We start from the raw sequence: 23586 nt of genomic DNA, 5'->3' as shown, positions 1-23586 counted from the left end.
TCTTGTATGGTGACCGGCCGACATAGCTTGGTGACCTTTTATGGAAGCTATTTGCTTAAGAGACATGCAAATAGAATTATTGTTAAATGTTTTTGCTCCACATAGCCCTTATAATAGAACCAATAATAATAATAAAAAAAAGGTTTTAACAATAGAAACCATAAAATAAATGTGATTTTAGAATATGATGATGGGCAAAATCGACACATCAGCCACCTAGTGCCACATCATCTCGGAGACCATGGGACTTGCATGAGCGACCTCGGAAAGCATTTGCCATCAAGACGGATCCATGTATCATCAAGTGACCTCGATAGATCACCCACAATGGTCAAATCAAAGTCGCCCAAGACATTGGTTCCACCTTAGGTTCTTCGGGATATCAGGCAACCCAGAGACAGATTGATGTTTTGGTAGAATGACCTTGACCTTCTACGTCAGCATGGGGGATGCATTTCGAAGCAGTTAATGTCTATGAGATCCTCGGGAACATGTTGAGTAACCAATTGAAATGGCAAGCAGCTCATCCGGAGAGCGCTCCCATGAGCCCCTAAGAATCCGCACACCAAGATCTATTACCTTTGAGAATCTTGGGAGTGCCTTGGTCGTCCCTCAACTTTCACTTTCATAGGGTACGCTCTCTAATAAGGTATTCTAACTCTCTTTGTTTTCTCTGCTCAGAACTATCATTCAACCTATTCAGCTCGGTACTAACTTGACCGTCGGAGCCTCCTCGCATGGGCTCATAACCCAGGCTTTCTAACATCCTTTCTTTTGTAAGGTTTGGGCCGCTCACCACTCTCACTCAAAGCTCTCTGAGCAGATCGAGTACCATCAGAATAAATTTAATCTTTAACAATCAAAATGAAGTTGGTAGCATGAATAATTTAGAAATCAGAATAATAACCATTCGCACATTTGATATGTTTCTATTCTTATATGTATGTGTTATGAATTTTTAGCTTTTAAATAACTAGGATAACGTTGCCTTGATGGTTAATCAAATTGTTTGAATATTACTACGTTTTCTTTGCCTTATTCTGTTGATGTTTCCTTTTCTTTTTCTTGGGTTTAGTAAGAGAAAGCGGAATATAATTGAGAAACGAAAAGATGGAAGAAAGGAGTACAATGTACGAAGCAGAAGTAGAAGCGTAGCACCTTTTAGGAATAAAAAAATTTTGATCTGCAAAAAATTTCAACTATTCCTATCTTCACTTTTATTTGCACTAATGCAAATGCATGGAAATGCAAATGAAAAAAATGCAAATTTTTGTTTAATTTTATTATGGGTTTTGCTTTATTCTACTTCAGGTTTTAATTTACCTCATTTGTACTGCAATCAAACAAAATAAACTAAAATTTAAAACAAAAATAGATCAGACTTTACACTCAAATAATTTGCACTATCATAATTTTGCATCAGTACAAATTTATTTGCATTACAGCCAAACACAGCCTGAGGAAAAAATTGAGCCTTTGATAACAAAATTCAACCGCAATGGTGGCAATCACACAAAAATTCAACCGTAATGGTGTAATTGAAATAAGAAAGGCATGATATAAGAGTGATCATGGGCCTGGGCTTTCAGCCTAAGTCACTAACTAAAGGATATGTATAAAAAAATATAAGTTTAGTATAACTATAGGTTAGACCAGCTTGAAGTGTGGGCACCAGCCTAACCCAAAATACTTGTAACCAATCAACCAATATCGTGACCGATTGATGATGGTTCAATTATGGTAACTTCCAGCTAATTAGAGAGGAGATTTGGGGGGGTCATGGGTGTTCTTTTTTTGGATTTTGAGAGGGGTAAAGTTGATCAATTGGAATTCTCATTGACCAAGAATCCCATGTTCATGTTTCAGATTTATATGGGGACCAGGGAAAGTTTGTTTTCTTGGGTATCACTTACATACCCATCTCCTAGATGGGTAAATAACTTTCCCACCTAGGAGGAAAGTTACTAACACTTGAATGGGACAAAAATACCCTTTTTAATAATGGATTTTTATGACTGAAATGGTTATTGTCTTATTTACCTAAGAAATAAAAGAAAATGGGTAAATGCACTTACCCGGGTAATTATTTACTAGGAAAAACACTTAACGAAAAGCGAACGGGGCCTTGGGATCAAATTCAGTTGCCACTAGGGACTGGGGTTGAGTGGTTATGGCTATGGGGGAGTGGCTTATCCCCAGTTTTGTAGCCTCATGGAGAAAAAAAAAAATTTATACGATATCATAAAATTGGTGACCAAACAATTCGTACTAATCAAAATTCATGGAGGTTTTGATTGGTCAAAGCTCTTATGGTATATTTGTTAATAATAATAATAATAATAATAATAGTGTTAGTTGTTATTATAATTAATAAAAATTATAAGAATGTACTAATTAAAAACCCAAATTAAATTCCATTAAAAAAATAAAAACTAATATAATTTTACTTATGTAAAATCCATTTAAATACCAATTTATCTAGAAATAACTAATGAAAAATAAATAAATTAGTAATTATAAATTATTCTTTAAATTCCATATTAATTTAAAAAATATAATAATAATAAATAAAAATAATAAATTAGTAATTATAAATTATTCTTTAAATTCCAATTGTTACTGTTAATAACTAATATATATAGCTAAGGTCCATTTATCTTCAACTTAAAAACTATAAAAATTAATACAAATTTAATAATAGAAATAATAAGATTTATAATGTTGTTATCATTTTAAAATTTATTTAAAATAAATAAGCATTTATAATTAATTGTAAATCTTATAATAAATTTTATCCATTGTTATTATTAATAATAAAAATATAATTTAAAATCGTTTCAAATTCCATTTAATAATTATAAAAAAATATAAAGTTAACAAAATTTAGTAAAGGTGAATGAACTTAATAAAACTGAATACGAATTTATTAATAAAATTAATTTTACTAATAGAATATTGAAATTAGTTAAAAAAATAAGAGTTTCAAGAAAATAATAAATACGTAACCAAAAAATTTTAACATTACTTTTATTTATAAAGTTTAAAAATCAATATGAATACACTTACTAATAATTAAAAAAATTATTAGAAATTGAGATCCAATTAAATTTCATTGAAAATAATAAAAAGGCATTAACTTGAAAGTTTAAACTAATTTTTATTTATTTAAAATCCATAAAGCTTCCTAGTTATTTAATTAAATGTATTGAAAATAGGAAATTTTCTGTTCTCACTAGGGTGCAACTAGGATTGTAATTTGCAACTGAACATACTAAACATAACAAAAAAAGAAAAAAGAAAATATGAATTGAACTTTATACCAATTTGGCTCAATTGATATAGCCCATGTAATATGTGTCCAGGCTAATAGCTTTGCTATATAGTGGCACTTGAGAGAGATATATAAAATATCAATGATTCGGCCAGCCGCTAAATGCCATGAAGATATGTCCATTTATTCTTTCTTTTGGTTTGAAAAAGGTTGGATATTCAGAAACGTGAGGTTGACTTCTGACTTATTGTGAGCCGCACCGCAAGGGCGTCTTCCATGTATTAGGTCCACCCACTGCCACATGTTTCCATCATTGGCTTATTGAGATCAATGTGGGTTGAAGATTTGGTCTTTTTATTACCTAATCAATTCATTCTTATAATAATTTGACTACAAAGGGTTACGTTGCAGAGTATTTGAAGCACAGAAAGGACAATAGTCTAAGCGTTTGTTCTACGTAACTACTAATAATCTTGATATTTTGTGCTTTAAACTAAAGATTTATTGGATATGCCTTACATGTCAATGTTTTGCGCATGCATGCATGGCTACAATTTCTCTCTGCTTCGCAGCTGGCTCTTGGACGAAGAAAAAGAAATTTCAAAACACAAAACTAAAGATCCAAGCCTATTGGACCCCAGCGTCCACGACGATTTGTTAAGTTGTCTTTGTTTGCCATTCATTTTCACGGAAACCTATTAACACTAAATTCCTCTGTTTATTAATAACCTCTAACGTTGAACAATTTGTAGAAATTTTGTACCACATTTAAGAGGCGTATTTTGAGGGGATCTATTTTTGGATATTTTCATTTTTTAGGTGAATAAATAATTTTTCTTATCAATACTTGAATAGAACAAAACTATCTTTTTTAATAATGAATTTTTATGGCTAAAATGGATATTGCCTTATTTACATGGGAAATAAAAAAACATGGGTAAATGTACTTACCTGAGTAAGTAACTTACTGAAAAGCAAACAAAACCTTATTAATATGAGTTGATACAATTTGTATCATAAACTCAACAGACAACAGATTGTTTGATATTTGTTTTACAAAACTTACCTAAGTAGTTAGTTAACTTTTACTTGGGATTAGACTTGTTCATGGGTTGGATAGTTCAATGGGCCGGGCTGGCCCAACCCAATCTAAGTCGGGCTTGGACAAGATATCAGGCCCATGGGCTTGGGCTTAGGCCTAAAACATCAAGCCTGACCTTTTTCGGGCCAGGCTTGGGCTTTCTCAAAAAAGCCTGGCTCATATCCGAGTCCGACTTGATAATGTATTTATATAATAAAAAAATATTATATAATATATATAATATTTTTTTATTATTCTTTATCTCTTTTCAAGTAATAATGAGATCTTTCATTATTTTTTAGGTTTTGAGGTCTTTTAATATAAATGAAACATTTTTTATTAAATAAAAAAAAATATTTTTTCAATTTTTTGGCCAAACTTGAATTCAGACTTCAGAATTTATATGAAAGCTGGCCTCGAACTCGGGCCTGGATATATTCTGTCAATACAGAAACAAAGCCCAGCACGAACCCAATCTGGCCCGGTCATGAACATGTCTAATTGGGAGCTAGGGTAAGACTTAGTCCATCTCAATCACCTAGACCTAGTTGATTTGTTTTGAAACAATTGGCTTGCCGAATGCATGCATTCAACTTTATCACTCTTACTGGGAATTACGAAAATAAGTGATAAAGTTGGACCACTTTTACTTAAAAAAGGGTCCCCTTTCCTATTCCTAAACAAGTCTACTTCCGGTTCAAGGTGACGGTGATGTCGTATGTCACGTTAAATGCATGGCTGGGCATGATTGGAGTAATTTCATTTCCAAATTCCAATCACTTGTATTAAGTCTTATCTTCATTGTTGTTTGGTTCTGTAGCACATTGTACACATCTTTATTTGTGGTTAGGGATGTTTATGGGTCGGAGTAGATGGTAAGTCCACAAAGATATGCTCCAATCGGGTTAGGATTGGATCAGCCTTGATTGGGTTTCGTGTCAGGCTAGCGTTGAGGTAGACCTACCTGAACCCAACCCATTTTTTGAAGCCCAAACCCGACTCATTGACATTGTAGTTTTGAAATATTAGTTCATATATTATTGTCTATTGAGTATTGGTATACCATACATGAGGTGGGTTTTGTATCCCTTCTCCATTCAATCGGGCTGGGTTGGATTTGGGTTAACGTTGCTTCAGTTTGGGTTCGAGTTGAGTCAAACCGGTACCAAATCCAACCAGTTGACATCCCTATTTATGTTCATCTTGTTTGGATGCAAAGACCTCAAATTAGTTGAACATGATTGCTGTATTAAGGGGATGTGCTGTTTTCCTTGTGAGTTCCTAAAGCCAATTAAAATAATATGGGTTAAAAATAATTTGTTTCTTAAAACTAAAACATGAAAAACATATTGTTATATATGTGTTTTTTATTTCTAAAATTGAAACCAAAATTATATTCTTGAATTTCTGATTTGAAAAACATGTTTTTATTTTAAAACATATAAAGTCATCATTTTGATGGTTTTAAAAACATATATTATTATTATTATTATTGTCTTTTAAAAACATATAAAGTCATCATTGATTTTAATAAAATCAATTTATTTTTTATTTTCAAAACAAAAACAGTTCAATGACATATTTTTGTTTTTTTTTCTTGATGTGGCAATTTCAAAAATAATCCACGACTGTCGTGGGGTGTTCTTAATGGTTATACGCCCATTAACGAAGTTCCGAACTCTGGCAGCTACCAATATTGTTGATTTTGTATGGCTTCACCAACTACATTTTTTTTTTAATTATAAGTGGAGGTCCATCATCAGATAGTCAGATGGACCGAAAGCCTAACTAACACGGCATGCTCTAGGAGTGAAAGTGATAGAGATAGCAAGTGGGGGGCTCTTCATCTCCATTAATTCTCTTCTCCACTTTGGAACCTTGGCTCTTGGTACTTGCTACTTGGGGACGACTCCATGAGCAGTCAGCATACGTTAAGAACCTCAAAAACAATGGAATTAGTCTTCTGATTTCAGAATTTTTAGATTAGAGTTGGTAGGCTTTTACTCGGGTTTGTTTGGGCGTGACAGTGGGCTTGTTATTACGTTAACATCTTCTAGAAAACTATACCTCCACTACCCACCTACTCTCCCTATCATTCATGGCTTATCTGTCCTCATGTGATGCGCGAATTTTATTTAATTATTTATTTATTTTTTGAAAATTTCTTTGTTTCTAGCCAATCTACTTATGTACCTAGTTACCGGCTGCTTTTGAGGCCCTGCTTGAGCTTTTATTTAAGACCCTTGAATTTATTTTTGATGGAAGGGCGGCTATCTTAAAACAAACTAAAAAAACTAATATATCAAGACACAATCAGAATAAAAGAATGCGATAAGATTCCTTGCAAGTATAAAACTCTATTATGAGAATCTAGATGCACATTGGGATATCTCATTATAAATTTAATGTACATGTATCAGAGATATTCTCATTAATCCACCCGCACATTAGGAATAAATTTAACATACATGCATCAGATATATTCTCAACAATCCAGCCGCGTACTGGTTGCAGGTAAGAGTGTCAATGGATTGGTTTTGGATTGGACCCCATCCAATCCAAAATTAATTTAGACCGGCTAATAAGACACATTAGATTGGATCAATCTGGTCCAAAATATTTATTAGATTGGGTTGGACCAATCCGTAACAAATTTATATTGAATAGGATTGGATTAAGTCAATATCTAGTCCATTAATATAAAATAAGAATATATGTATCATGAATTTGAACAGATCAAACGGTCCAGATATTGAATTGGAACGGATCAAATTGGTCCAAAACATTTATTGGATTAGATTAGACCTGGTCCATTTATAATGAACTCAGATTGGACTGGATCGAATTGGACCAAATCCAGTCCAATTGACACCCCTAATTGCAGGAGATTCAGGATCCAAATGAACACAACCCAATATGTAAAATCGAAAGCTCTAATAGTCATCTTTAAGCAGTTTCACTAGGTTACGTGGAACGTTCTCCATTGAGATGTAGGTCAATAAATTTTTATGATGAATGCACCTATCGGCAAAGAAATTTTCTGTACTTTGAATGCCATCGCCCTGTCAATTGCCACCTGGCCTTTTCTTATCATAGCTTCCTGAACCACCTTGGCGCCTTTAGGAAGGGAATTCAAAGAACAAATTGCTCTTCAAAGCTGCCAAGAATGCAGTTTTTTCTTGTATTGTTGTATCCCTTACATCATGCTCATCTTGCACCATAAATTTGGCATCTTGTATTCTGTATGGGAATGGGACCCATCTGTATTAACAATTTAGAAAATGACACTATGTTTCAGACTTGTGATGTAGGCTTCATTTTTAAGGGGTACAAGAAATCAAATTCGTATGTTAAGAAATGCTGACTTCACTTTGTGTAGGAACTTAAGTAGCAGTTAGCCACTTAGCCACCAAAGAAAAAGTAGGGACTAGTTATAGTCATCATTTACCTGACCCACGCAGCCCTAATTTTCTGCCTTGGGTTATAGTTATGTACTTATGTGGGCTGTGAATCTGTGGACTCTATTGTGCTTAATGAACCAAGCAACCACATTGACGGGGTAAACCCAACTGGTTCTATGTTATTGCAGTGGGCCAATATTAGCTTTAAAATATTGCTTTAATGAATGAATGAATGATGTAATTGGGTTAACTAATATCCAGCCCATGATAGAGCCCCATTGACTTGGCTTGCTTCCATATTGTCCTCAAATTTATGTTGGTATATTCTAAAAGGCGAATATTAAGAAAATTCTGCCAAGGGAAAAGGCCAATTGATATATTAGGTGAAGAGCGTCTTATTTTTATAATCTGCCTGTTTTCTTTTGATTTGATGTAGGAAGAAAGGAAATGACTTATGGTGAGATTTTTAACTTTGTGTGGGCTACGATGTGCATGGACATGGACTTTTCAGTAAATATAAAGTGGTTGGTGAATGATGTTAATCGACTTTGACCATTTTCAATAGAGAGGATTGGTCGATTTTTTCATCTTTCTACCCAAGTTAATTGGTTTTGTTAAGAAGAGATTTTGACCACAAATGATCAGTAACGGAATTATTTTATCCCTAAAAATCTGTTTATGCACTTGCTAATGACCAAGCTAGGTTTGACGGGGCTTCAATTTGACTACTGAACCATGTTTTTTTCTTCAATAATGGAGATTACGTATTGTTAGTAATTTATTATTTGGTTATGTATGGAATTTTTAGGTTGAGTGTTAAAACTTTTCTGCATTTAGGCTGTGTTTGGTTTGAAGGAAAAGGGAACTGGAAAGGTACGCTAGGGTCATCGATTTTCCTTCAAACCAAACATATTAAAGTAAGTGAAATAATTTTAATTTGGAAGAAGTACGCTAGGGTCATCGATTCACATTGAAAAAGAAATGTGGAGATACCGTATGGTTTATAGTTTAGTTGGAAGCCTATATATACTTCATTTTTCCCATTATAATAGAATAACTGTATATATGATTCTATTTCTCCATAATCCTGTGAATGGGCCGGCCGGGTTGAATCAGGATAGACCGGGTCTTGGCCCAATAAACAAATATGCAGAGGCCAGTTCCAAACTAAAAGCCTATAGTGTATGTAATAACAGACAGAACCAACCAATTTGTTAATTGGAACAATTGGGTCTGACCTATTAAGCCACAATTATAATTAACAGTTAATGAATTTGACAATAAACCGGCTTATTTGTTAAATTGGCACGTACAAACATCATATGATAATATAACATGGAGCGATCAAACCAATCATTTCCCAACTGGTTATAAGTTCTAGCATGGAGAGAGCTATATATCTTCTTTTGATTTTTTTTTTGTATATACGTATTACAGATAGCAACTTTTTAATTTTTTATGGGTATACTTCTTTCTCATTAATTTATGCCTTCTCTACGTGCAATATTAATATAGAGACAATCTAGATTTGGAAAATACTCTTCTAAGTTACTTCCCAAATCTTAATTCTATTAGACTCATACCTCATATGCTCCAGTGCTAGTTCCACTTTCGAAGATAAAATGCTCGTTTCAGTTTTCCACGTGTCATTCAATCATTTAGTGTTTTCTTAGGAGGCCCAATACTCCCATAACAGTGAAGCTGATGATCTTCCCAGTTATGCAATTATTAAACTATATTAAGGATCCGTTTGGCAAGGATGAAGTAGATAACGTGATTACATGAGTCATGACCACCATCCGGGCTCCTCTCTCAGCCACAGTGACAGTGCAACCCAACAAGTTGGGCATCGCTAGAATGAAATCCAAGAGTTGCACTCACTCACAGTGTCTCGTTGTTTTCTTATATTTATATCTGATTTCATTCTCTTTCTCTCAATTGATTCTTTTGGCCTTTGCCGTTTCAGGCCATTGACTGTGGCGGTTCCTGCCGTCCACCCGGGAAACCAATTGCCGTCCCATTCTTCTCCACGTAAAAAATCAATAATATATCATTTCACCTCAAAGGAGATTCTCTTGCAACATCATCATTTGTTTTCGATTTTCCGACTTTCCCCTCTTTTTCTTTTTTGCTGGTTAAAACTTTTCCTTCTTATTACTTTACGACTTCAGATTCTCAGTATTAGTATAACGTGCCACCTAACTAGATAAAGACACTACGCACAGTGCCAAATAAGAGAGATAGAGAACTTGCTTTTGTTGTGGTTGTGGCTGCAGACGAGTTTCGGGATGACTCACTTGATATATCGTCTCGTCTGGGGGAAGTTTCGCAATTCGCATCATCAGAAGAAGGAAAGGATGGGAAGGAAGAAAAGGAACTCGCCTTTATTTGGTCCCCTTTACTGTGTGTAGTGGTTTCTGTCTATTTCCGTTAGATTTCGGACGCGTTCGACGACTTGTTTAAAATATTCGTGAAGTCTTACACTTGTGCCCGACTGCTGGAGCTTCTGATATAAAAAACAGTGTCTGTGACTGTGAATCCAATTTCGTTTCCCGCAATGAGGGGTCTGTCTCACCGTGACCGCCCATGGGCGTCAGATACGGCTTCGGAGAAAACAACCAGTGTAGGATCATCTCCCCCGACGGATTATGACTCAGCGGAGGAGTTCTTCCAGGTGACGCTTGATCTCCAAGATGACGATACCATCATTCTCCGAAGCGTCGAATCGGCTACCGTCATTGATATAGATTTGGAAGTCTCCATCGGGAGTGAGACGGAGACGCCAGCATCATCGAGATCGCCCACGGTTAGGCGTAGTTCTTCCGCCATCCTCTGCCACCCAGAATGGTGCCGGTACCTGCTCCGTTTTAGATTCAGTTTTGGACGCTCGAGCTCTCCGGAAGCAACGAGCGCAGCTCGAACGATCTAAACCCGGAGCTGAAAGAGCTCTTCGAGGGCTGAGATTCATTAGCAACAAAAGTAACCAAGGCGTTGACAAGTGGAATGAAGTCGAGAACAACTTCAATGAACTTGCGCAGGACGGTCTTCTCCACCGTTCAGATTTTGCACAATGCATAGGTTTTCTTCTTCTTCTTCTGTAATTCTGTTCTCTCTTAGCTTTCATGCATCCGTCCAAGGAAAAAAAATCTGATGTTTAAATTTAGAAAAAAGAAGTATTGTTTTCTCTTTCTGTGTTGTTTGAAGGAATGCGAGACTCGGAGGAATTTGCGTTGGAACTGTTCGATGCATTGAATAGGAGGAGACGGATTAAGATGGATAAGATCAGCAAAGAAGAACTTCACGAGTTCTGGTGTCAAATTACCGACGAGAGCTTCGATTCTCGGCTCCAGATCTTCTTCGACATGTGTGCATTCAAACGAACTCAAATAGTTCTTTTATTATTTAGTCAATCCGTATTATTATATTTATGCTTGACATATATACATCGTACATTAATGCAGGGTGGACAAGAACGAAGATGGACGAATCACTGAAGCAGAAGTGAAGGAGGTATCTTATTCTTATTATTGTCTTTACCACCTCGTCTCGTTGTCGTGCTTACACACTTTTATTTTCTCTATATATTGATTTTAACCAACTCCCACTACTAATCAACCTCAACCTCCGTCTCAGTCAAATATTTACCGGTTTCTTGCGTGAAGAAGTACACTGTGTTAGAGCAGAAAATAGGAAAACCACTCTCCGATAATCAGATTCCGGCGATATAAAATAGGGAGAAGTACCAATCAGCCCAGATCAGAATTTACTAAACCAAGCCTCGACCATTTCCCAGGGGATAAGCACTTGGAGCTAGGGAGTAGGGACAGGGTCTCTTTAATTTTAATTTATTAATTAAACACCGATAGATAGGGATTTGGTGAAGTTAACGAGGACAAAGATATCGAAACCAACAACTCCAACCTGCTTCTGCTTGTGCTTAAGAAATTAAGGCTGTGTTTGGTTAAAAGAATGAGTATTTGAAGAACGGGTTTCCTAGAATGAATTATGAGCCCGAAGAAGAAGCAATTTTCCTACATCCGGCTTTATATAGGCTATGTTTAGTTTGATAGAAAATAAAAGGGAAAAAGAAAGTTGAGGGAATCAGCAGGTAAACGTAGGTTAAGGGTATCCTAAACACACCCTTAGTTTTTTTTTTTTTTCTCTTGTTTTCTAACAAACGAAACGTAGCCTTAGTTTTTAGAGATGGGGACTGGGGAGGAATGGTTTCGGTCAAATGGAATCGGTAGGAGTTTTTTCAGTAAGGTAGGTCAAGGATATTATTGACATTTAAAGTTTATCTTTGTTTCTTTACTTGCATGTATATATTAATTAAAAAAGTGGTGTGGATTTGTAGATTATAATGTTAAGTGCTTCAGCAAATAAGTTGTCGAGACTGAAGGAACAGGCGGAGGAATATGCTGCTTTGATCATGGAAGAGCTAGATCCTGAAAGGTTTGGATACATCGAGGTGGGTAGTCTGATCTGGTCCTCATTGGCCCATTACATACACTCTTTAATGTATTTATCACATAAATGGGCCTAAAATGAAGTGGGTCACTATATTCAATTGAGCACTACTTCTTGATCTCCTGCCCACATAAATTTTGTTCACGTCTATCCACATAACATCCCAATCACACTCTTTAATGTATTTATCACATAAATGGGCCTAAAATGAAGTGGATCACTATATTCAATTGAGCACTACTTCTTGATCTCCTGCGCACATAAATTTTGTTCACCTCTATCCACAGAACATCCCAATCACACTCTTTAATGTATTTATCACATAAATGGGCCTAAAATGAAGTGGATCACTATATTCAATTGAGCACTACTTCTTGATCTCCTGCCCACATAAATTTTGTTCACGTCTATCCACATAACATCCCAATCACACTCTTTAATGTATTTATCACATAAATGGGCCTAAAATGAAGTGGATAGACATGGGCAGGTGATTCGGAGTCTCTCGCCTCTTGGTTGTGTCTGAGAAAGACGACAATATTGAAGAGGCCCTACTTCCTTTTTTTGGGGTTAATGTACGTGTTTTGGTTTCATTCTTTGTTTCCGTTTTGTACACGAGAACTGGCACGTGATTATAGAGGGTTGGATTTGGGAGAAAAATTGGAAGGGAAATGGTGACAATAATATAATAATTACTAAAAAAGGTAGGAAGAAGAAAGGTGTATGAGAAAAGAAACATAATTAAGAAATTAAGGTGACGCAGGCCTTCCCTTAAAAAATAAGGGGACAATATAGATATGTCCCTCACTATTTAATAACATTTCTCTTTCAAGTGTCCTTTTCTTGTAACGTTTTTAGGTAAGGGTTCTTTTCTTTTTCTTTTTTTCTTTTTTCTTTTTTTTTTTTTTATTTTTATGGGTGGTAATGAAGCATGCCCCACGAAATTATCCATGTATTCTGAAAGCATTAGCATCCATTGCCACATTGTAAATATCTCACATGTATATTATTTATAGGGAGTAAGTGGGTAACTGATAGCCATCCCCCAAACTTTTAAAATCCTAAACCCCTCAACTTGGGTGCATAGTTCAAAGTATCTATACATTTTCTGATTCTTATGTATCCGTAGAGGTGTATTCATATTTTAAATTATATTTCTATTCTTTTTAGTTTTTTTTATCAAATATCAATTTTAAATATATATCATTTAGAAAAAGATTTTCAAAACACCCATATCTGAGACCCACTAATACAAATCTCAAGGTTTTTAAAATTGACCCAGAAATAAAACCGTTCTAACTACCAATTTCCAGATCAGCGGTTCAACCATCCGGATCAAACAGTTCGGATGCATTTGTCCTAATATGCAAACCTCATATAAGATAGAAGAGATATCGGCTGGGAAAGCCAGAAAGGAGAAAGGAGAATTGTTGTTGGCTGAGAAAGAAAAAAAGAAAGAAGAAGGAAGGAGAGAAGGAGGGAAGAAGAAGGAAGAGGAGGATGATGATTTGATGCTAACTGGCGACGATAGCGGCGACAGCGACGGTGAGGCGGTGGCAACAGATGCTATGTCCTAGATCTAAGTTCTCGGATCTCAGATCTGAGATCAATTTCTCTAAAATTCTTCTTCTTCTTCTTCTTCTTCTTCTTCTTCTTTTTCTCTTTGTGCTATGTCCCAGATCTGAATTTGTGTCTCAGACTAGATCTCAGATTTGAGTTTTCTCTTTGCAACTTTATATTTTGAACCGTTGGTCGGGTCAAATGAGTTGACGGTTCGATTGCCCAGGTCAGCGATTTTCTGATGAAATCAATGATTTTTGACCCAAGAACAGATTGGGAGTGAAACAGAATCAGTTGCTTGGACTTAGTGGTGTGAATTGTGAAATGAGTCATAGTTTTGTTGCTTATGCTCAATTTGAAAGGAGTAGAAATACAAATATGTACTGTAAAAACACATACAAAATAATACAAAATACAAGATTTTTCACTTTATATATTTGTATTTGCACTCCTTCCAAACTGAGCATTTCATTCTGACCATGCCCATCTGCTTTTCAATGAGTGGTGTTACAATCTGATTCTGATTTGATCATATGTTGCTTACTGCGCGTGGTGGATTCTGGGTTGTGATGCAGCTATGGCAACTAGAGACCTTGCTGCTGCAGGACGCGTACTTGAATTATAGCCAAGCATTAAGCTACACGAGCCAGGCACTGAGCCAGAACCTGCAGGGGCTGAGGAAGAGGAACCCAATTCAGAGAGTGAGAACCAAGGTGGTGTACTACCTGGAGGAGAACTGGAAGAGGGTGTGGGTGTTGGGGCTGTGGGTGGGTATCATGGCTGGTCTCTTCTGCTGGAAATTCTTTCAATACAAGCAGAAGAATGCATTCAAGGTGATGGGTTACTGCCTACCGACGGCCAAGGGTGCGGCCGAGACCTTAAAGTTCAACATGGCTCTCATCCTGTTTCCAGTTTGCAGAAACACCATAACCTGGCTCAGGTCCACCAAGCTCGCCCTGTTCCTTCCTTTCGATGACAGCATCAATTTTCACAAGGTAAACCTTCGGTGCTTCTCTCCCACAATTATCACGTTTTTACACATTTTCTTGGACTATTTACTAAAATATCCTCTATAGTTTCATGGATTTATTAAATCCAATCCTATAGTTTGTGTTTTAACTAAAGTATCCCCTATAATTTTCAATCAATTTACTTAATCAACCATTCATTAAATAAAAGCGGGAAATGACAGTTTTAACCCTAACATCCATTCAAATAAATTTAATGAAAAGAAAGTAAAAACAAAATGTCATTTTTGTCTTAAATAAAATATGGACAACCACTTTACTTTTCTCTATTTGGTCAATTTTGTTTTCTGTACAAAAAAAAAAAAGTATTAGGGGTACTTTTGAAATAAACAGACAGATCCATATCTTTGAATATTTTTCACTCAATTTAAGGGTACTTTGGAATAAAAAACCATGGATCCATGACCTTGAACATTTTCCACTTAGTTTGAGAGTATTTTTGGAATAAACAACCCTAAGTTCATGCCCTTAAATATTTTCCATTTAATTTAGGATCATGCTACTATTTTCAGATGGCAAAACAAAGCTTTTGTATCTGTCAACTTATCTCTTAGAGATCAGCAAATTGCTGCACAATTCCAGGAAATTCCTCTGGACCTCAGGATGGTTGAAGCTGAGGGTGTTGAATGTATGTACTTCACTTGATTCTGACACGTGTGCTCCTGGATGACTAGGACCAATTTGTCATTGTCTTTTTTATAAGGGTGGATAAACAAATGCTCTTTGTGCATGAATGTTATGTATAGTGAATGTATTGTTTTTTGTTTTTTCATGAAGGGTCAGTTTGAAAAGAGCACAAATGCAAATATGTATAGTATAAATTATAAGGTTTTGTACTTTTATATTTGCATTTATATTTTTTTAAACTGAAATTAAATATAAAAAAATAAAAAGAATTAATATTCTTTAATAAAAGATTGGCTAAGTGAATAGATTGTAAATTATAAGAGGTGTTATAATAAAATGTAGATTTAAGTAAATCTGTCAAATTATAGAGGGTGTTCTAGTATATGGCCCTATTTTCTTTGACTTTTCGTGTTTCATTTGGTGTCTCCTTTGCTGGGTCATGTCATGATAGCCTTCAGTCTGGTTAATACGAAGAAAACACATCTCTCTTGCCCCACACACCGTTCTAAAACAACTGGACATCATTTACATGTGTGAATATGTCTAGTATCCTCTTTTCATGTGAAGTAGTTTTCATTGATAATCTAAATAGATTTCCAGTTTTTATTTTCTTATAATTTTTTAATGAATCAAACAATTGAATTTGAGCCATGAGATTGTCCAATTGAAATTGCTGAATTGAAAGACTTATTAAAACTTAAAATAATTAAATAAAAATCCTAAGGATATAGTAATATAGTCTACTCAATTTCAATTTCAGCCACGACCTCTTCAAGATCTTATATAGTAAAGATAAAGTGATGAGCTTCCCATCAAACGGCTCATGCCATGACAATGTTGGATTCACCAAGATGAACAGACATGAAAAATAAAATCTAAATTTGCATCATGGTCTCAATAAACACACCAAATTTTTATTGATCAGGCATTTGCTAAGAAAAGTGTAATTTATTGTTCATAGGACAAGTTGGTTCTGGTTCAGGTTGGGTTCAACTGTTCAAGTTAAGCCAAACCTGTTCCAAAGCCAATCAGATTGTCTTATGTAGAGGAAGAAAGGTTTCGGCTTCATTTCGAAAAGTATAGAGAAAGATTAGGTAATTTCCATTTGAAGAGATAATTGAGGGTTTGTGTTTTTCAAAACAAAATCCCACTGCAATTAATAATTTATTTCAATTCACTACCATTCAGATTAAATCCGATACCCATCCGACTATCCGAGTCAGTTATATCGGATTTCCGATTTGAAGTTTCAATAACTGAATTGAATTCGGATGTGCAGACCATAGCGGCAGCAATCGTGGTAGGCGTTATTCTTCATGCCGGAAACCACATCACTTGTGACTTCCCACGTCTCATTCATGCCTCTAGCGGCGAATACGAAGGTTACTTGAGAGATGATTTTGGGGATCACAAGCCCACGTACGGGAAACTGGTCCGAGGTGTGGAGGGCATCACTGGAATCCTGATGGTGCTGTCCATGGCAGTCGCCTTCACCCTTGCGACGCGGTGGTTCAGGCAGAGCCGTGTTAGCCTCCCTATGCCGTTCCACAGGCTCACCGGCTTCAATGCATTCTGGTATTCGCACCACCTTCTTGCCATTGTCTACATATTGCTCGTCGTTCACGGCACCTTTCTCTACCTCGTCCACAAATGGTACCTCAAGACGGTAATCGCTAAATTAACATTTCATTACTGGTTTCTTTGGTAATATGCACTTTAGTTGGTGGTTTAACTTTTGAGTTGTGTTTGTTTGTAAAACATGCAGACGTGGATGTATCTAGCTGTTCCTGTTTTGCTTTATGCCGGAGAGAGGATCCTGCGCTTCTTCCGCTCTGGCTTTTACTCTGTTCGCCTACTGAAGGTAATCACTTATCCTGATAGCATGTTAATTTGCCAGGGTCTCGAAAGTGGGCCCAATTCAGAACCATCTGAATGTGTGCCAAGTGTTTGAAACTTTGAAGCACTGGTCCAAATTCAGAATGAGAAGTGCTACCCCTGTTCTAGGGCTACTGAGTGAAATGATCTATATATTTTGGTGGTTGCCAGTGTGAATGTTTCTGCAATTCGTGAGAAAAACAGCGAAGAAAGAAACAAATTCATTGTTCTTATAACAATATAAATGATAAAAATCATTGTAGACTTCTAAATCTCAAGATTATAAAAAGGTCTAGCTTGATAAAGTATCTTATATCGGCTTTAATTTTGATGGGTGGAAAATACTAATGTGAATATCTTTTCCTAGTGATTGACATAGACTACTCAGTTACTAGAGGTTGGGGACTTGGGGTCAAATTTAATAATTCTGAAATTTTAAAGATACTTACTGATTATGCATTATATCCCCCTTGACTGTACCTCTATTTGAATCAGTTGCTCATATGGATCTAGGATCTACTTTTCCAAGTTGAACCTGAAGATCACTTAATACCTGTTAGAACTCTCACGTGGGGCCATCATTGCTTACCAGTGTTTGTGCAATTGTGACTTACACTTTGTTTCACGCAACTGGGTTGCTTGGCTGAATGCAATATTCCCAAATATTAGCAACCGAGGTGTGCAACCGATACTGCCTTGGCAGTGCATACCTCAGTAAACCTTAATTCCAAAAAAGACATTAGCCAATTCAACCGGTTCTATCATCTATGGCCAAGTATATTCCTAATATTTGGGGAGCATTATGCATGAGCAAGATCCTTGCTGTTGATTGATGCTATGGGCAGGCACCCGTTGGGACATGCCTCTGTTGACTGCCTTTATGCTTCGTTTTTTTTTTTTTTTATATATATATATATATATATATATATATATTTGACCCATTTGATTTTTTAATTAAAAATTTCAGGTTACCATTTATCCAGGTAATGTTCTCGCTTTGCAAATGTCCAAGCCTGCCCAATTCCAGTATAAAAGTGGCCAGTACATGTTCGTCCAATGCCCGGCTGTGTCTTCATTTGAGTGGTAACTTTACAACAGTATCACTTATTTTGCACATAATCAATTAATATAGACACTGCATATCTGTTTTGGTATCCAAGCCATTTCATATTCGAGTCACCGGCTGTGTCTCCATTTGAGTGGTAACTTTGCAACAGTATCACTTGTTTTGCACATAATCAATTAATATAGACGCTGCATATCTGTTTTGGTATCCAAGCTATTTCATATTCGAGTCATCTGAGTATCTTTTATTTTGCAAATTAAAGCACTGATTTGTTTTTACGAATTTATTTTCTTGATGCAACTGTGATGGTTAAATTTATTGAATTCTTGCTTATTTTTTCCTAATGAGATTTTAGAATGTAATAGGGATGCTGAACAACATATGAATTCCTAATGATATTTTTGTGATGAACTTAGCTGGCTGTGATCTTGGCTAAGCCCCCACCTTATGTTTTCAACATAAGAGCATATAAAGTATTTGATGTTGCAACTGCACTGGTTTATTTAAACAAGATTATTAACTCGTATGTACATATAAGTTCTCAAGTCGAAATGCTTAGTCACTAATAGGGGCCCTTACTTAGCAATTCAGAGCTGGGTTTTAGAGTTTGAAGTCCATCTTCACAAAACAAATTTGATAATCGCTAGCCCATTTTCCCTCCAGGAGAATTGGGGGGGTGGGGGAGTTCAAAGGAAAAAGAAAAACCTCACTATGCGGAAAATTTTTGGAATTTTCCCAACCTTTGGCCACAGATTCTTATTTAATGGTCACGATCTTCTCTCAGATATCAGTAACACTTCAACCCAACCCAGAAATTATTTTAGTACTACTCAATATTGTTTCTAAACTTTGACATATAATTATTTGATAGTATTTGGTGTAGATGTCTTTCTATGCGAATAATTTGCATGTTATGCTGTTAAGATATTGCCAACATTGATTTTCATACTACAGGCACCCGTTTTCAATTACATCAGCTCCTGATGATGATTACTTGAGCATCCACATCCGGCAGTTAGGTGATTGGACAAAAGAGATCAAGAGGGTATTTTCAGAAGTATGTGAGCCACCTGTTGCTGGGAGAAGTGGGCTTCTTAGAGCTGACGAAACAACCAAGAAAAAGTATATAACATATTCTAACCTGCATTGAATTCAATATCTTTCTATTTTCTTTGTGTAACACTGACTCGATTTATATCCTTTTCTGAATCTAGTTTGCCAAAGCTCTTAATAGATGGGCCTTATGGAGCTCCAGCACAAGATTACTGCAAATATGATGTATTGTTACTTGTTGGGCTTGGAATTGGAGCAACACCTTGCATCAGTATTCTGAAAGATTTGCTGAACAATATAGTCAAGATGGAGGAACAAGCAGTAAGTAACCCAAATTCATAGAGACCTTAGCAAAATGCCATCCTCCCCACTCCCATCCTTGGCTGGAAAATGAAATGTTTTTTGTTGAACCATTTCTTCCACTTTAGCCACACAGGATTTTAAGCTATTGATTTTTCCATACAACATTTGTTTACATTCTGTAAGTTGCTTCTTTCTCTAGTTTTATTCTCTACATTTTCAAAACCAACCTGTTTTCTTTTTCTTTTTTTTTTTTTTTTAACGTACTGATAACTTTGCTGAATCTCAGTAATCAAGTCTCATGGACTCACCATCAGGTCTCCAGTTAGTAAAGCTTCCTGTCCTATTTCTGGGACAATACTAAGTGGAAACAGAAAATACTTCAAAGTCAACCAACATAAATGAACATGATCATAGGAGTTTAAGACTTTTCTGGACTATACACAATATCTATTCCCATAATCTGAAAGAGTAGCTATTAGGGATGTTATTTGCAAAATGTTTATCTTGGACATTGCTTGTTGCAACCCTTATAGAGAAAATTAGGGATTCTGTCTAATTCCATTTGTCTTTTGATATTTAAAAAATTAAATTGCTAAAAATTCCATTTTCTTTGCATTGAAGGATACTGATATTAGAAAATGAATTTTCCACATCTTAGGATTCAATCTCAGATTTCAGTAGGTCTACAGATCAGAGTGCTGGATCCTCAGATTTGTCCTTTTCTAGCAAAGTCTCTCCAAGGGGAAGAAAAACTCCAAAGACAACGAATGCCTACTTCTACTGGGTGACAAGAGAGCAGGATTCCTTTGACTGGTTCAAAGAGGTCATGGATGAAGTTGCCGAGCTTGATCAGAGGGTAAAAAAATAAACAAAATGGATGATTAGGCTCCTTTGTATTTTGAACTTCACTGATAAGATTATTGTGCTTATTTTTTAATATTCTTTTATGCTTCAGGGTATGATTGAGATGCACAATTACTTGACAAGTGTCTATGAGGAAGGGGATGCCCGTTCTGCTCTTATCACCATGGTGCAGGCGCTCAACCATGCTAAGAATGGCGTTGACATTGTTTCTGGAACTAGAGTAAGACTTGTGATGTGTTATGAATGATTGGATTTATGAATTTACTTTACACCATACCTTTTGTAAAAGTGGTAGGGTGTTACGTTTAACCCAAGTAATCTGGGATTTCAAATGTTGTTGCCTGGTATATCCTGATTTAACATGATTCAGAACTTACGAGTTTATTTCTTTTGGTTTTGGATTGTGTGGTGGACCTTAATAGATTTGTTAAATCCTGATATTCCAATTCAATGCCATTGACAGAAGGGATGCACCACTTACTTCCATCTTGGTATCTGAACAAGTTCAGAAGTTGTTGGATCCCATCTTTGCACTACTGGATCAGCTGAAGCTTTGGCTGGGATAGGTGTTTAAGCAGTTGCCCCTATTTGTGAAGTCCCTGGCCTTGCTATTTAGTGGATTGAGACAATAAATGACTTGTTCTTGCGTTCTAACTCATAGTTTGTTTTCGTTGTTCATTTTCTTTCCTCTGTGTCATATGCTTTCACTTCATTTCCTTTTGGTTCTTTGAGTTTTGGTTGATCGGTCTCTGTCCCATGTTAGAGGGTATATAGGCATTAGTTGTCTAATTCATGTTTAGTCGGTTGACATGGTTAATTTTCTTCTGTAAGCTTGACTATGTTGTTACATATCTGACAAAATAGGGAGAATGACCAATCAGCCCAGATCAGAATTTTATAGCTCCAAAGTACAGGGGGAATGCATCTGACCGTGAATTGATGCCAAATTCATGGGCAGGATGTGGTTTATAGGGGAGAGAGCTAGTAGTAGCGGGGGGGGGGGGGCTGGAATTCAGAATTCTGCATTGTGTGTATCCGTACTTGTCTGAAATATATTTCCCAATTCTTCAATGGGTAGATATGAACAATTATAAAGGTTCAAGCTACATCCATCTATCTTGACTCTTTCAAGGGCTTGAATTTTAGAGTAATTCCCAACTGGAACTGATGGGTGTCACATCTAGCGATTGTTTTCATCAGAATGACGAATAATCTAGCTAATCTGTCAGATACATGAACGTTAGTTAAGGAGATAAATAACATTAAAGTAATTTGGCGTCATATACTGAAGGTTCATCAAAAGTGGGATGGTGGTCAAATCTTAGTTATTTCTTTTACCAAACTTGTACTTTTTGATTTTTTTTGTCAGGAGAAAAACGGATACTTGCTGGATATTTAGTAACTGGTTTTGTTTATCTTCTCAGGTGAGGACCCATTTTGCGAGGCCTAACTGGAGGAAGGTCTTTTCCAGAACATGTTCGAAGCATCCCAATGCTAAGATAGGTGAGTTAAATTGCATCAACATCAATGGAGTGACTTTGGTTATTTGTTACCATGATTTTTTTTTTCTTGTTCTTATAGTTAAGATTTCCCTTAATTGGATGTAATAATTGTGATTTTATTGGTGCGACTTCGATATCTCGAGCAGGAGTTTTCTACTGTGGGGCACAATTATTGGCCGAAGAACTAAGAAAGCTCTGCCATGAATACAATCAAGAAGGCTCCACCAAGTTGGAGTTCCACAAGGAACATTTCTAGTGCTCGGAGTCGTGTCATTGTCTCCTCTTCATCGCCATGTGGTTGTTGGCAACCAAAATGGATGAAAAAAAGAAAGAGTGGTAATAGTGTACAGCCGCGAAGCAAAGAAAGAATAAAGCGCCGCATAAACGAGTTTTAGGTAGTGAAGTTAGTTGGTTGGAATGAACAGGGATGGGCATGGCTGTGGAGCTTTTTGGAAGGAGAGGAGTTGGTCTTATAATATATCAATGGTTGTCTGGTAGGTGGACGGATTTGGGTTTGTGGATCGGGTGGATTTGCCTTCATCTTTGATCGTTGGCGGGTTGGGCGGGTTCTTCAAGTTCTAGGGGAGATCGGCTTCTATCAGGGCAAATCTGTGCCCACACTGTTCTAACAGCATTTTGCAACTTTGCATTGGGAATATCTCTTCATGAAATAAAGTATACAGGTATGGAGATGTTCTCAATGCAAGGCAGTAAAGACTGTTCGAATGGGCTTTGCCCTGATTGAAGCCGAACATGTTCTAGGGAATTAACGTGGTGTATCGTTAACTTGGAGTTCGGCTTCAATCAGGGCAAAGCTCATTCGGGCCGCTTTACTGTCTTGCATTGAGAATATCTCCGTACTTGTATGCTTTATTTCATGGGGAGATATTCCCAATGCAAGGTTGCAAAAAACTATTAGAATGGTGTGGGCACAGATTTGCCCTGATAGAAGCCGATCTCCATTACTTGCACAATATTTATATCACGAGTAGAATTGTAGAGGATTTTGGCTTCATAAAAAAGTTGTAGAGGATTTTTTTTTTTTTAGTTTTTTGGTTTAAAATATTTCTGAAATAGCAATCTTTGTTATGGAAAAATTTCAATTTTCTTATACAACAGTAAGGAAAGAGAAATTGTAAATGTGAATTCAGAATTTATGAATACAGGTGGAGTTGGTTACACGACTAATGCGTCGTTGCGTGGTTTTAAATTTAGAAATGTAAGCTATTTCAGACTTCAGAGCTTAGATGTAGAATCAAATATTTGTTTGATTGGTCTTAACGTCTTAACGTCTTACAATATTTTCCCTTTTATTGTTTTTTGTGAAAATTATTTGCAGAAAGAGCACAAGCGAGTGGGGTTACCTTTTACACCTGTGTGCCTAAGGTTATATATATTTTGAAAGGTAATTAATTGTTTATTATTGTTACCTTATTCTTTGTAAGAAAGCACCGATACTTAAAATATTATTAAAAAAATAAGATATCA

General features: G+C 36.1%; 1 protein-coding gene across 1 annotated transcript; it reads left to right on the top strand.

Moving 5' to 3' along the window:
- The first annotated feature begins 10164 nt into the window (after positions 1-10164).
- LOC148879772 (respiratory burst oxidase homolog protein A-like) lies at positions 10165-22638 on the top strand. The gene is given in 15 exon segments (XM_088961429.1): positions 10165-10582; positions 10584-10831; positions 10958-11117; positions 11215-11263; positions 12108-12221; positions 14356-14775; positions 16715-17101; positions 17201-17296; positions 18278-18393; positions 19331-19498; positions 19591-19750; positions 20391-20588; positions 20688-20816; positions 22021-22099; positions 22245-22638. Coding segments are annotated over 15 exon segments (2706 nt in total). The 5' UTR covers positions 10165-10310; the 3' UTR covers positions 22355-22638.
- The last annotated feature ends 948 nt before the right edge of the window (positions 22639-23586 follow it).

This window comes from Nelumbo lutea, chromosome 1 (genome assembly GCF_056320005.1).
Source record: "Nelumbo lutea isolate HS-2025 chromosome 1, American lotus-T2T, whole genome shotgun sequence".
Classification (NCBI taxonomy): Eukaryota; Viridiplantae; Streptophyta; class Magnoliopsida; order Proteales; family Nelumbonaceae; genus Nelumbo; species Nelumbo lutea.
This window is presented reverse-complemented; position numbering and strand designations above follow the sequence as displayed.